General features: G+C 44.5%; 1 protein-coding gene across 1 annotated transcript in view; it reads left to right on the plus strand.

The window, feature by feature from the left end:
- Nucleotides 1-10,372: 10,372 nt before the first annotated feature.
- Nucleotides 10,373-15,103, plus strand: part of RNF175 (ring finger protein 175) — a gene marked incomplete at both ends in the record, with an annotated part of 33,124 nt that continues 28,393 nt past the window's right edge. Inside the window, 2 exons of the mRNA XM_079771682.1 lie at nucleotides 10,373-10,435; nucleotides 12,880-12,917. Of these exons, the coding sequence (XP_079627808.1) occupies nucleotides 10,373-10,435; nucleotides 12,880-12,917 (101 nt within the window). The remainder of the gene's footprint in view (nucleotides 10,436-12,879; nucleotides 12,918-15,103) is intronic.

Here is a 15,103-nt window from a genome sequence, read left to right on the forward strand (position 1 = left end):
GATCTATAATAAGTAAAGAGATTGAATTATTAATAAAACATTTTCCTAGAAAGAAAAACTCAGACCCAGATGGCTTGTCTGGTGAATTCTAACACACATTTAAAGAAGAACTAATATCAGTCATTTACAAACTCATCCAAAAAATAGAAGATGGGGCAACATTCCCAACTCATATTATGAGGCCAGTATTACCCTGAGAGCACAACCAGACAAGGAAATCCCAAGAAAAGACTACAGGCCAAAATTCCTTATGAATATAGATGCAAAAAACCTCAATAATCTAGCAGCATATTAAAAGTATTAGACACCATGACCAAGTGGGACTCATCCCTGGAATGCTAGCTTGGTTTAACATGAAAATTAATCAATGTCATACACTATATTAATAGAATAAAGACCAAACTCCACATGATCATATCAATAGATGCAGAAAGCACTCAACGAAGTCCAACACCCTTTCAGGGTAAAAATGGAATAAAAGGGAACTTTCTCAACCTGATAAAGCCATCTACATAAACCCATAGTTAACATCACACTTAATAGTGAAACACTGAATGCTTTCCCTTTAAGATCAGGAAAAAATAAGTGATATTCACTGTCCCCACTCTTATTTAACATATTACTGGAAGTTCTAGCCAGCACATTATGGCAAGAAAGAAAGGAAGGAAAGGAGGGAGGAAAAAAGAAGGAAAGAAGGGAGGGAGGAGAGAGGGAATAAGAATTCAGAACAGAAAAGAGGAACTAAAGTAACTATTTGCAAATGCCATGTTCTTACCTATAGAAAATACTAAGGAATCCACTAAACTATTAGAACTAATGAATGAGTTGAGCAAGGCTACAGGCTATAAGATCAATATACAATAAAAGATTATATTCTAGCATTGAACAATTCAAAAATGAGGTTAATTCCATTTACCACAGAATTAAAAAGAATAAAAAAACACATAGGTATGGAATAAATTTAACAAATGAAGTACAAGGTTTATTCACTGGAAATTACAAAATATCAATGAAAGAAGTTAAAGAAGTAAATAAATGAAAAGACTTCCCTTGTTCATGAATCAGAAGACTTAATATTGTTAATATGCCAATACTTCCCCCAATTGGTCTACAGATTCAATACAATCCCTGTCAATACTCCAGCTGCCTCTTTTGCAGAAATTAACAAGCTGGTTCTAAAATTCTCATGAGACTGCAAGGGACCAGGGATAGATAAGACAATCTTGGAAAAAGAACAAAGTTGAAAGACTCACACTTAGCAATTTCAAAACTTAATATAAAGCAATAGTAATCAAGACAATGTGGTACTGGCATAAGGATAGGCACATAGATCAAAATAATAGAATTGAGAGTCCAGAAATAAACCATTATATTTATGATCAATTGATTTTTGACAAGAGTACCAAGACAGAAAGAGAGGAAGGAGGGAGTGGAGGGAGGAAGGGTGGACCCTCGGTGGTCCTGGATCTGTCTCTTGCTTCAACAGTGTTTGGGCGGAACAGACCCAAGGGACACCCCTTCTTCCAGCCTCTGACCACCCTCCTATGTCTTAGCCAGTCACCACCTTCAGAACCACCTCCCAGGACCAGCCAACACACCGTTGTTGTTGTGTTTTCTACCTTGACTCCTTATTGCCAAACCACCATAAGCTCCCAAATTCGTCAGAATTATTCCACTGAGGTGGAGGCTGCGGTCAACCTCCTGGCCAAGCTGCATTGAGTGCCTCCCACACCTACCTCTCTCTGGGCTTCTATTTTGACAGGGAAGATGTGGCTCTGGAGGGTGTGGGCCACTTCTTCCCTGAGTAGGTAGGTGGAGAAGGTAGGCGAGAAGAAGTGTGAAGGTGCTGAGCATCCCTTAAAGTTGCAAAACAAGCGGTGGCTGCATTCTCTTACAGGACGTGCCCAAGATGTGTGGGTAAAACTCAGGACCCCATGGAAGCCGCCCTGGCCTTGGAGAGGAACCTGAACCAGGCCCTTTTAAAGCTGCAGGCCCTGGGTTCTACCTATGCAGACACTCATCTCTATGACTTCCTGGAGAACCACTTCCTGGATGAAGAGGTGAAACTCATCAAGAAGATGGGCGACCACCTGACTAAGATCTGCAAGACTGGCTGGTCCCCAGGCTGGGCTGGGCGAGTATTTCTTGGAAAGTCTCACCCTCAAGCATGACTAGGAGCCTTTGGAGCCCAGAGACCTTTGAGAGGCCCCTCTGCATTCCCCTGGTGTCTGGCTTTTACCTGAGCCTCTCCCCGAAACTACTAGCCATTCTTTTAACTACCCTGAAGCCCTCTCCCAAGCATTGGACCAAATGAAACAATAAAGCTTTTTGCTGGAAAGTAAGGGAGGGAGGGAGGAAGGGAGGGAGGGAAGGGGAGAGAGAGAGAGAGAGAGAGAGAGAGAGAGAGAGAGAGAGAGAGGAAGAAAGAAAGAAGAAAGAAAGAAAGAAAGAAAGAAAGAAAGAAAGAAAGAAAGAAAGAAAGAAAGAAAGAAAGGGAGAAAGAAAGACTATTCAATGGGGGAAAGAATAGTCTTTTCAACAAATGGTACCAGGACAACTGTGTACCCACATGCAAAAGAATGAAATTGGACCTCTACTTCACACTATATACAAAAATTAACTCAAAGTAGACCAAAGATCTAAATGTAAGAACTAAAACTATAAAAGTCTTAGAAGAAAACATAGGAGTAAATCTCCATGACCTGAGATTAGGTATGACATCAAAAGCACCATACAAAAGAAAAATATATATAAATTTAAAATTTTTGTGCTTAAAGGCATAACCTCAAGAAAGTTAAAAGACAACCCACAGAATGGAAGAGAATATTTGCAAATCATATATCTAATAAAGAACTAGTATCTAAAATGTATTTTTTACAGAAACTCTTAAAACTCAACAGTAAAAAGACTAATGACCCAATTAAAAAATGGGCAAAGAATCTAGACATTTTTTCCAAAGAAGATACACAAATGACCAGTAATCACATGAAAAGATTGTGTGACATTACTAGTAATTAAGGAAATACAAATCAAAATCACAGTGAGATACTGCTTCACACCCACTAGAATGGCTAGAATTTTTTAAAAAATCAGATAATGACAACTGTTAGTGAGGATGTGGAAAAATCAGAACCCTCATACTTTGCCAGTGGAATGGCAAAATGGTACAGCTAATTTGAAAAACAGTTTGGCAGTTCCTCAAAATCTTAAACATAGAGTTACCATATGACCAAGCAATGTACTATGGATATATACTTAAGCGGGCTGAGAACATATATCCACAAAAAAAGTTCTATATGAATTTTTATATCAGCATTATTCATAATAGCCAAAAAGTGGAAACAACCCAAAAGTCCATCAATTGATGAGCAGATAGACAAAATGTGGTATAACCATATAATGAAATTTTATTTGGCCATAAAAAGAAATGAAGTACTGATAAATGTTACAAGATGGGTGAACCTTAGAAACATTATGCTAAGTGAAAGAAGCCAGACACGAAGGCCACATATTGTATGATTTCATTAATATGAAACATCCAGAAAATCTATATTAGACGGAAAGTAGATTAGTGGTTGCTAGGGGGATGGAGGAAGGAGGAAGGGGTGAGTATTAATGAGCTCGGGTTTCTTTTGGGGGCAATGAAAATGTTCTGAAATTAAATAGTGAGGGTTGCATGGTTTTATGAATATACTAAAAGCCACTGAATTATACACTTTAAAATGGTGAATTGTATGGTATGTAAATTGTATCTCAAGTCTGTTATGGGGGGTGGGGGCGGGGAAGGGGAGGGAAGGCAGATGTCCCAAGGCTCAAGGTCACATAGTGAATGTGTTCTGAGACTTGTAGCTAAATTTGTTTGATTCTAAATCTTCTTGTCTGGACTAGCAACCAAATGCTGGACCTCCTCCTTTTCTCACATTGCAGACTTCCAGGACAATGCTCTTCGCTCCTATAGAGTGCACCACTGCCAAACACCAAGTCTCTGTCTCTGTCTCTATCTCTAACTTTCCCCCTGAGCTTTGGTTAGTCTCTGTGGACATCTCTGTCTGCATGTCCAGAGATGTCTCAAAATCAACATGCATTCAAACAAATTTAACTTCACCTTCCACAACCTTCTCTTCCTTTTATGAATAGCTCTTATTGGTAGTTACTGGCTGGTGTCCTTTCCATTTCTCAGGCCATTTAAAAAGCAAAGATAATTAACCCACCCAAGCCCAGTAAAAAATCGTTTCTCATGTTCAAGTTACCAGCTCTGACCATTTTCTTTGGTGACTCTTCACCCAGAGGACACATTACCAAGAGATTTTTCATTCTCATGCCACAGTAATAATGCCTTAAATACATACTTAGAATATGGACACAACAGCAACTAAGGTTGAAAATAGAGACCTTCACAAAAATACTTAGAGAGTCAGTAGTAGAGGCAGGACCCCGATTCAAGTCTTGTCAGGCACTGAGAACACACATGCCCTTCTCCACATTTATAACAGGACAAAACTTCCTTTGAGTTGTTCACTTAAAGTTGCCCCCAAAACAATAGCCGCTTTGACTGGTACCCATAAGATCTTCAGGAAAATCTTAAACTAGTAGTGTCTATTCGTTAAATTGCCCACTATCATATCCAGGGCTTCTTCTAAAACTTCCCTTCTTTGGAGACACGGCAAAATGTGTTTCCTATAAAAATTAAATACACATAAGTAATTTTATGCCAAGATATTAAATTTTTATAAATAGTCATAATTCGACATGGCCGGCACAAAATTTTTGTTTATAACCATTCAGTAACTTAAAATAATTAACATCCTTTCCAAAAAAATGTGACATCAACAACAAACAACCCAAAACACTGATATTCCATTTGTCTGATCATCTGAAATAATGTAAATATGTGTTTTATTTCCATGTGTGCACTATTCTAACTATTACATGATGTGCTAGAATCACTGTATTTATAGAATAAATTACAAAAACAACGATATCTCCAGCACTCACGCAAGCCACAAACTTTTAGAATTGTGTGGCTAAACACCAAAATCGATGTTCATTCGACACAAGGATTAAGGTAACAGGTAGAATGGAACAGACTCAGGTCTCACCCTTCCCACTGCTTTCTTCTCCCAGCCACATCTCAGCACCTTTAAATGATGGCAAAAATATGTCCTTGTCCTGATTAACGGCATCACATAATAAAACAAGCGGTAGTACTAGTACATGCACATCCCGAACTGCATAAAAAATGTTAAGAGAACAATTTAGGCCTCTTATTTGTCCATATGGATGTGCAGAGTTGTCAATGGGCCTGTAATGGGTAGAATGGGAAGGTCTGTGGCCACAGAGACAATAGCCCTCTCTCCTTCCTGGAGGAACCGCTGCAGGCCATGGACTAGGGGAAGCCACCCATCCTCACTCTCCCTCTGTGAGGCACTGAGAGGCCTGGGCAGAAGCATGATGACCTGGAAGTGTGAACACACCACCAATGCCACTGGGCCCAGGCCAGGCATTGTGCTAGAGGCAGTGGTGGGATAAAGATGGTTAGAATAGCGTTTCTGCTCCCCAAGCATTTGCAGTTGGTGACTGATAAAGACATATGTACCAACACCTGGGACAGAAAGCAGCCTGGAACAGAGGCAAATGCAAAAGGCTATGGGAGCAAAGGGTTGAGAGAAATGCATTCCCACTGGGGATCTGGGAAAGCCTGGTGAGAGAACAGAACTGTCATAAGCAGGGGGATGGCCCAGAGTCCCTATTTGTCCTTACCTGTGAATGAGGATAATAACAGCACACTTCCTGCACCAGGTGGCTTTGAGGATTCAAAATATATAAATGCCTGGCATTAGTAGGCACTATAACAAGTGTTAGCCATTCCCACAGGTAGGGAGCATAAGTAGGGCCAGAAGTATATATCAGAAGGCTTTAAAATCTAGGAAAAATTAACCTTGCACTTTGGTGTTGCTTCTATAACTTATCTTGTTTCAAGCCCTCAAGTAGGACACATATCTAAAGTCAAGAGAAAATAGCAACATTAGTTTTTTCTTTCATGAGATTGTGGCTTTTGGTGGGACAGAGGTGCAGTGTGATCTTTGCAATGAACCTGGGGTGTAGCAGTCATGGTGGCAAGTCCTTGGTCTTAACTAGAAATGACCACTTCTATATCAGGACAGGCTTTCCTGGGGGCGCCCCCAGTGAAGCCGTGGGCCTCCCACACAAGCCAGGGCTCAGGGAGCAGGGGCGCTGCTATGCGTTCTTGGATTGAAACAGTAAACCTCTTCTAACTTAAACGTCTTCGTCTGTAAAACGTTGGGCGGCGAGACCCGTCACTGGGGGTCGTTTTGAGGATTAAATGACATCAGACACATAAAGTGCTGAGCCTGGCACTGTGGGCATGTAATCAATATTAACTCTTTACAGTTATGACAGCAAAGACTGGCTTGCCTGGGACAGGCTGGTAAAGATGAGACTTCTTAGAGGAGGCACCGGAAAAGGAAAACAAGTAGAGGAGGGGAGAGGAAGGGGCCCCACGGAGGATTTAAATGTGGTTCCCCTCCTGCTGAGGGCGCCTCTGCACTCAATAAACTAGAATGACCCTCGCTGAACTCCCAGGCATGAAAGTATAGCTGGTTTTTAAAAGCAGTTCTTCTTTCAAGATCAGTTGTTCAATAGGACTGAAAAGCTTTCCCTCGGAAGAGGCTCCGTCCTAAAACCTGCAGGACAACCCATGAAAAGCGGGAATGTGCCATCTCTCTACAGGGAGCAGGGAGCCCCATCCACACTGTTGCCTGAGCACTGGGACCCGCTGCCTCCTCTATTTCAAATTAACCGGAAACCTGAGAACCTGAAAGCTGAGCTCCAGCTAACATTATTTAAATGAACTGGCTGTTACATGAACCTTAAACCACATGTCATTTGGTCGCGGGGCCGCCCGGGGCCAAGAGACATTAATATAGAGTTCCCAGCTCACAAATGGATTGTGTTCCAAACGTGCATTTGGAAAGCTGTGGTTTGAAAGGCAGAATTTACTTTCCCAGAGAGGAGATGTTATAAATGGTGATTAGGGCCACGCTAGCTCACAAAACTCCATGTAACCATAATAGAGCTAAACACGGCACACTTTAGCCAAAAAAAAGAGTAGAGGTTGCACTGGCTGGGTGGCTCATTTTGCTGGAGCATCGTCCCATACACCAAAGGTGGTGACTTGGATTCACGGTCAAGACACATGCTTAGGTTGCAGGTTCGATCCCCAGTCGGGAGGCATTCGGGAGGCAATCAATGGATGTTTCTCTCTCACATCCATGTGTTTCTCTCCCCCACCCCCCACCTTCCTCTCTGTTCAAAATATCAATAAAGACATATCCTTGGATGAGGATTAAAAGAGAAGAAGAAAAAGAGTAGAGGTCAATAATGTTACAGTACCAATAATTAAAGAACAAGATAAACAATAAAGTTGAGTAGCCTTCAGTCTTGAGAACTAGTAGTTAGGCAAAGGCAGATTTAATGAAAGGAAGGTGGAAAAGTCTATCCAGTGAAGCTGGGGGCCAGGGAAAACTAGTCAGGAACCCTGGCAGTTAGGCCTCAGACCGGCTTGTACAATTTCTGTCTAAGCGGCTAGTGTCTGAACGGGCTCTGGGGGAGGGCTGCAGGGGGATGACTCAAAGGGAGTTAGCCTCGTCATCTCTATGCAGCCATTTCATTAGTCAAAGTAAGTCCTGTCTTCAGAGTCCCTCTCCTTTTAGGAATGATGACCCTATGAATCAGTCTGCCCCTTACCTCAAGAATCACTGACGTGCAGAACTTTTGATACCTCTTTCTTACTGGTCTCTGAGATCAGACAAGCTCTTGGATTCCGCATTGCCTGGATGGTTTGCATTTCACACACACACACACACACACACACACACACACACACAGACACACACACATACACACATGCACACCCCCATTTAGACAGAATCTGCTACTGCCATCCTTTTGACAGAAGAAAGTCCCCACTGGTTGTCTAGACTCTCTCCGTCCACCACCCTACTCCAGGTGACCAGCACTGTACCTGGTTGAAGACATTCTTAATCAACGGTTTTAGCTGTAACGCTTAGGCTCAAATGCACATTTTATTTGTAAATATTTAAAAGACATGAGAAAAGAGGAAATTAAAAAAGAGTTTCTTGAAAAAGATCATTTGCAAAACAATAAAGGATTTCTGCAAGATCTAACCATTAGGTGGCACCATCAGCCCAAGGCAGTTCAGTGTCCTCGGAAGGGTAGTAAAGAAATGGGGAAAGCCCTGACAGGTTTGGCTCAGCGGATAGAGCGTCAGCCTGTCGACTGAAGGGTCCTGGGTTCGATTCTGGTCAATGGCATGTGCCTTGGTTGCGGGCACATCCCCAGTAGGGGGTGTGCAGGAGGCAGCTGATCGATGTTTCTAATTCTCTATCCCTCTCTCTTCCTCTCTGTAAAAAATCAATAAAAATATATTTAAAAAAAAGAAATGGGGAAAATTAATGAGTGACAATCAGCGAGAGGGTAGGAAGTCTACAGGGAACCACTTTGCAATAAATAATTTAACACATACAATGTATTCTTGTGACAAGAGAATATAGAAGAATTTGAGGACATTCTGGGCTAGAAAGGGTGGCCTTGGCAACATGAAGACAGACCAGAAGCCAGGTAGGGAGGCGACATGTCCAAATGAAGTCAGCACCTTCTGTCCCCAAATCAACTACTCTTTCGAAATTCCCATTCTCAGGGATGGCAGCATCATGTGCCCAAATGCCAGGCTCCTCAAGCTACATGCCTGGGCACCATCCTTGAAGATCAGTTAAGTCTTGTAGATTCTATCACTTGGCTCCATCCATGTCTCTCCATCTCCCCTCCATCCCATCACTGCACACAAGGCCACTGCCACCTTTAGCTGGAACTACAGCAGCAGCTTTTTAACTGGTCTCCCTATCTTGGGTCTTAGTGAAGCATCCCTCCGCCACCCTTGCAGTGAAAAGACAAGTCTAGTAACGTCATTTTCTTGCTTGCCACTCTGTCATGACTTTCCGTGCTCCTTAGAATACAGTCCAGACTGTTAAAAGTGATGTACATAGACCTTCTTGATCTGGCCCCTGATGGCCTTTGCAGCCCCTTTCTTGAGTGGTTAAGAGCCCAACCATGGAGTCAGTCCTCTCTGGTTCAAATCCCCACTGTACCACCTACTAGCTTTGAAATTGGACCTCTCTGTGTTCTCCTGTGTCAAATGGAGATTATAACACCCCCTGCCTCATGGGGTTGTTATGAGGACTGAACGAGTTAACACAGGTAAAGTACTTGGAGTAGGAAGCACTTACCACAATAAACTCTACTGATATTTGTCACTACCCCCTGCTAGGCTGAAAAGTTCCACAATAGCAGGGACATGTTCATCTGTGGGTCCGTCTCCACCTGTAGCTTCTGTAGGTATTGGAAAATGAGCCATCACAAACTGGAATGAAGTTGGCCGTATTTTGTAAGTCAGACTATCTGATTGTGTGTTCCCTCTTTGTCTGCTGCCCTAAATTAACACCCAAGTATTCCTAAAGGCTTACCAAGAGTCCCACCCAGCTTGTTCCAACCACGAGTCCAGGCGTGGGCCTGGGTCCAAGGGGAAGGAGAGTGTCCCCTAAAAGCGGAGGGGGCCAAGGCAAGCTGTGGGTGATGTCCACAGCAGCCAGGGGCCCAGAGGGGCTGCGTTCTCTCCCCACAGTGGAGCTTCTCCCCTTTGTGATCTTGGGAGGGACCAGGTTTGCCTCCAGGGAGCTGCCCGCCGAGATGAAAACTGCAGATAACCAAGGGCAGAGGCGCAGGAACCCCCGGGAAAGGAGCACCGTGGATGCTCAGAGGCTCCATCTCCCTGCATTTGGACAACCGTCTTCTGATAAATGCTTCTGGGGGAGAGAGCTGAGAAGAAGCGATCTCCCTTCCTCCCTCCCTCTCTCCTCTCCATTGCTCTCTCCCAGCTCCCCACCGCTCTCCCTACCGACCTCGGGGCCGTCCGCCAGCCCCGGCACCTGGGAACAAAAACGCTGGCCCCTGCCCAGCGCCCAGGACGTTTTAGTAGCGACGATGGCTGGCAACCGCCTCGCTCCGGAGGGGCCCTGGACCCACAGGGTCTCACCAGTCGTGCTGGCGGTGGTGACCTTCAGCTCCCCTCCTCTGGAGGAGGCCTGAGCGGAGCCCAGGGCTAAGGGGCGGGCGCGCCCGGAGGCTCCCCGCGCGCGGACCGGGTGCCGCACAGCCCGGGGCGGGGCCGCCGCTCCGCAGCCACAGGCTCGGCTCCCGACCGCGGCTCCTGCGTCCGAAGGGCGTCCCCTGCGGACTCGGGGAGACCCTCGGAGCCGGTGCTGGCGGCGGAGGCATGGCCGCGGGAGCGGAGCGCAAGGCCGGCGCGGTGCTGGAGGCGCCCCCCCAGCACGACCAGGTACCGGACGCGGGGCACCGTCCGCAGGGACACCACACCGGGTCCGCAGGCTCACCCAGGGGCTGGGAGGCCGCGCTGACGGGTCTCCAAGCTCCCCGACCCCTCGCGGTGTGCATGGGCCACGGATGGAGGGACGGGGACCAAGGGAAGACGCTGGTGCTTTCGCCTGATCCCCACCTCACCCCACCCCAGGAAGCCCAACTCCTCTCCATTTCTCCTCCTCTCCCTCCCTCCCGCCCCTCCCCTTAAGGAGGACAGCTTGAGGGATGACGGGTGTACATTACGCTTGACGCTGGTTCTCAAACTAGAGCGTGCCTCAGAATCACCCGAAGGGCTGGTTAAAACGCGGTGGGAAGAGATTATTGTCCCCAAAACAGGTTCAAGTGAGGCTTTGTGGGATGTCTAAGAAGTAAGGGATTGTTCCTGGCAGGGGGTGGGGGATGGGCAACGCGGATGGGGGGCGTGGCATGTGAGCTGAGCCTTGGAGGACGGATGAGACCTGGCCACGTGGGTGATGAGGGGAGTAAGGATTCTAGATGGAGGGGACTGCAGCCCAAATTGCTTGGAGGTGATGAAAATATTGGGGAGTGATCGTGGGGAAAGGCAGGGGCGGGTGATACACACTACGACGCTATAGAAATCTAGGGTTCACAAAGGTTTGTAGTAAAAGATAAGGGAGAGCCAGGTTGTGGCTGGCCTATGGACCACGCTATGCATTTGGGATTTTATGGGCTTCCTTGGTGGTTTCAAACCCAGACCATCCAGAGGAGGTTATAGATGGAAAACTGCTCACCAGGAGGGGCAGAAGACTGGTAGAGTCGCCTTTACTGCGGATGTTTGCTTTCCCTTGAGGCTGACATCACGGCCCTCAGGAGGCATGGCCCCTCTGTTAACTTGGCCCTAGGAGGGACTCACAGCTTTTCCCAAGAGCAAAGCTCTCATGATCCACCAACCAACAGTCCCTGTGTCACATGGAAGACAATTAGAAGTTGCCCTGGCTGGGTAGCTCAGTTGGTTAGAGCATCATCCCAACACACCAAAGTTTCAGGTTCGATCCCCGGTCAGGCCACATACAAGAATCAACCAATGAGTGCATAAATAAGTGGAACAACAAATCAACGTTTTTCTCTCTCTCTCTCCCCCTCCCTCCTTCTCTCTCCCTTCTTCTTTCTCTCTCTAAAAATCAATCCATGAATAATTAATATTTAAAAAGAAAGAAATGCAAAGGGCACTACAAACACATGTGTCCTCCCAAGATTACTTCCCCTACTGATTGTATCTTAAAGATAAACTTTATCTCAAACTGCTGTTACAATAAAAGGCTAACGAGGCAGGCAATCGAGGCTGCCTGGCCAGGCCCTTTGGCCAGGCTATCCCTTAGCCCTCTCTTTCGCAGCAAAAACAGAAAGGAAGAAAGAAATGCAGAGTCTCGGTCCCCACCCCAGAACTCCTGAATTAAAATCTACATTTTAACCAGACTCCTGGGTGACTGCATAATGATTGGCATTTAGCGTTCAAATGGCCCAATATAGTGCATTAGCAGTGATCAAGGGAAGGCGGCACGTGGGTGCACTGCAGGTCATCCACAAGCGCTTCCTGAGGATAGTCTCTGTGCAATCCAGCTCAGTCTGCGAGGCCATGGCTACATCACCCCCTTCCCTGGGGCCAGGCCTTCAATGAAACTGAACTAGCGGGAGGACACAAAAATGCTCCAAACAAGTAGAGCCTCTAGTCAGATCTGTCTCTAAAACCTTGAACTTAGAGATATTTACTCACTGGCACTAATTAAGATACCAACAAAACATGTGTGTGTTTTTTTTTTTGTTTGTTTTTTTTTTTTGGGGGGGCGGGGGGTTCTTGGATTTATACATTGTATCCCAGAAGCCAGGGTGATACTGCTTTTTAGGAGGCCACTCTACAACCTTGATTGAATGGCACCTCATCTGGTTCTCAAATATTTATTAACTAGGGAATAATATGAATTCTTTTCATATTTATTTATGAAATTCATGCATGGGTAGGGTCCCTAGGCCTGGCTGGCAATCAGGGCCGATCAGGGATCAGGTTCCCCACCTCCTTCGACCACACGCTGTCACTGTGTGGTTCCCTGCCTCCCTGCATCCTCCTTCCCTCGCCACCTGCATACTGCCACCATGCGGTTCCTGCCACCCCACCTCCTCCTTCGCTCGCTCCCTCAGAGCCCCGCTGCCACCGCCACTGGTCCCCCTGCTGGTCAGCGCACGTCATAGCAAGCGATTGAACAATTTGCATATTAGCCTGAGGGGACAATTTGCATATTAGCCTTTTATATATAAGATAATGACCTGATTACTGTTTTGGTGTGTGTGTGTGTGTGTGTGTGTGTGTGTGTGTGTGTGTGTTTGTAAGCAAACATTTTATTGGAGCTTTCATCCTAAATTATTCTGGCTCATTTTGTTTTTCAGATCTCTCACACAAAGCTTTCTGCAGATGATGAGTGGAAGTAAGTGATTAGTATATTTTTTTATTGTTGTTACACTAAAAAAGTAGATTTCCATCTTAACTGAGAAATTAAATGAAGCCGTCATTTTATTTGTAAATTTCCTAGGATAGAGAAGGTGAGTTAGCATAACCATGCGTGCCCAAGGGTAGTATAGACCAAAACCACAGTGTGCTCTGTGCCTCCCCACAAAGCTGGATTTGTATGTCCTTCAAAATCAGGCAGTGCCAACTCAGTATTTATTTTGGGCACAAGATACATCTGGTTTTCTTCATATGCTGCTTCCCCTGTGTTCTGCTACCTGTCACCACATGAAATGAAATAAAAGTGAAAAGTCCCTCCTTTTTTGCTTTATGGTAATCAATCAGGAATGTATTCCTAATCAAAATAGGAAATACTACATTTATATGCCATCACTTTATACTTTCAGAAGTATTTCCACATTGGTTAGCTTTTTGACATGCATTATATATATATATATATATATATATATATATATATATATATATAATAGATTAATGTCATAAAGCATGTTTTGTTTGATATCTATGCAAGTCCTATTTTAGCCTGATGAAAGATTTACTCTTCTATCTATATGGCCTAAATTGAAAATCTATTCATTACATAGAATATTAAATAGCTATTTTGAACTTGGGGCTGTAAGAACTATTACTAAATTCTTGTACCTTTTTATTTTTTTTCACTTCCCATTTCTTCAGAGGAATGAGCATATTTTTTAATGAGCTTCTAAAAACCATTCTTGTCTCCTAAGCTCAGCTTCAACACAGAGACTAATAGCCATGTGGTCTTACTCAGGATGTTTACCTGAAATGGGCTTAAGTGTCTTAGTTTGATAAATAAAGGGTTTCAGTACATCTTTGGTACCTTCCAGCATTAACACCCTAAGATTCCGTCTCAAATAAGCTGAACACACGTAAGAATATTTATTTACTAGGCTCTGTGGATTAATTTCTGCACATTCTCCAGCAGGGGGCACCCCTGGGATTTGAATGGGGCCCTTTTCTGAGGCACTGCTCTGCTCTATATAGGAGTTCTGTAGAAACGCTAGTAAAGGGAAGAACCAAACCCACATATCCAACAAGTACCTTTAAAAGGTCACTATCTTGTGACACAGAAGATCACTCCGCAGTGTTTTCTGACTGGTACCTTAACTAAATGCACACTGTAACCAGCCATAAGTGGAAACTTTAAGAGATTTTTGTGACTGATGGTGCTTCACTGGAGATGAAATTAATGCTAAACAATATTTATGAAGTTGTTGGTTGGCAATGTTCATAATTTCCCCTTTCTTCCCTAATATTGACCCTGGACTGCTCTTTCTTCCTCGGGCCAGTGGTTCTCAATCTTGGCTGTATCTTAAAATTACATTGGTGGGGAACTTTACAAATTACTGATGCCTAGATCACCATCTAGAAATCTGTGATCAGTTTCCCAGGGTCATCATAACAAAATGCCACAGCCTGAGAGGCTTAACCAACAGAAGTTTATTTTCTCATAGTTCTAGAGGCTAGAAGTCCAAGATCAAGGTGTCGGTGATTCTTGGTTTCTTCTGAGGCCTCTCTCCTTACCGTGTGGATGGCCGCCTTCTCGCTGTGTCTTCCTCTGTGTGAGTTTGTGTCCTAATCTCCTCTTCTTGTAAGGACACCAGCCCGATTGGATTAGGGCCCACCCATATGACCTCATTTTACCTTAATTACCTCTTTAAAATCCCTGTCTCCAAATACAGTCTCATTCTGAGGCATTGAGCAATAGGACTTCAACATAGGAATTTGGGGTTAGAGGTGGGGAGATACAGTTCAGCCCATTATACCCAGCAATGGTGTTTTTAATTGGTATGATCATTGAATGATCACTTAATTCATTTAATTGATCTGGGGTACAGCTCGGGCACTGTGATTTTTAACTTACAGCCAAGGTCAAGAACCACTGCTCCAGGCTTTCTTCAAAGCCACTTCTGCTATAGTTAAGCCAGATGACACCACCTTAGTGGTTTTCTCTACCATTGTGCAAAACCAAGAGTCCAACTGAAAACCTGAACATTCAGCCAATAATTAGATCAATTTAATCTAATTATTATTATCTATATATATAAAAGCCTAAGCAACTGTCACAACTGAAACAACCAAACGGACGACCAAACAGGCTGCGTGGGGCAACCAGGCCAGCAG

Source organism: Cnephaeus nilssonii, assembly GCF_951640355.1.
Source record: "Cnephaeus nilssonii genome assembly, chromosome: 5".
NCBI classification, from domain to species: Eukaryota; Metazoa; Chordata; class Mammalia; order Chiroptera; family Vespertilionidae; genus Cnephaeus; species Cnephaeus nilssonii.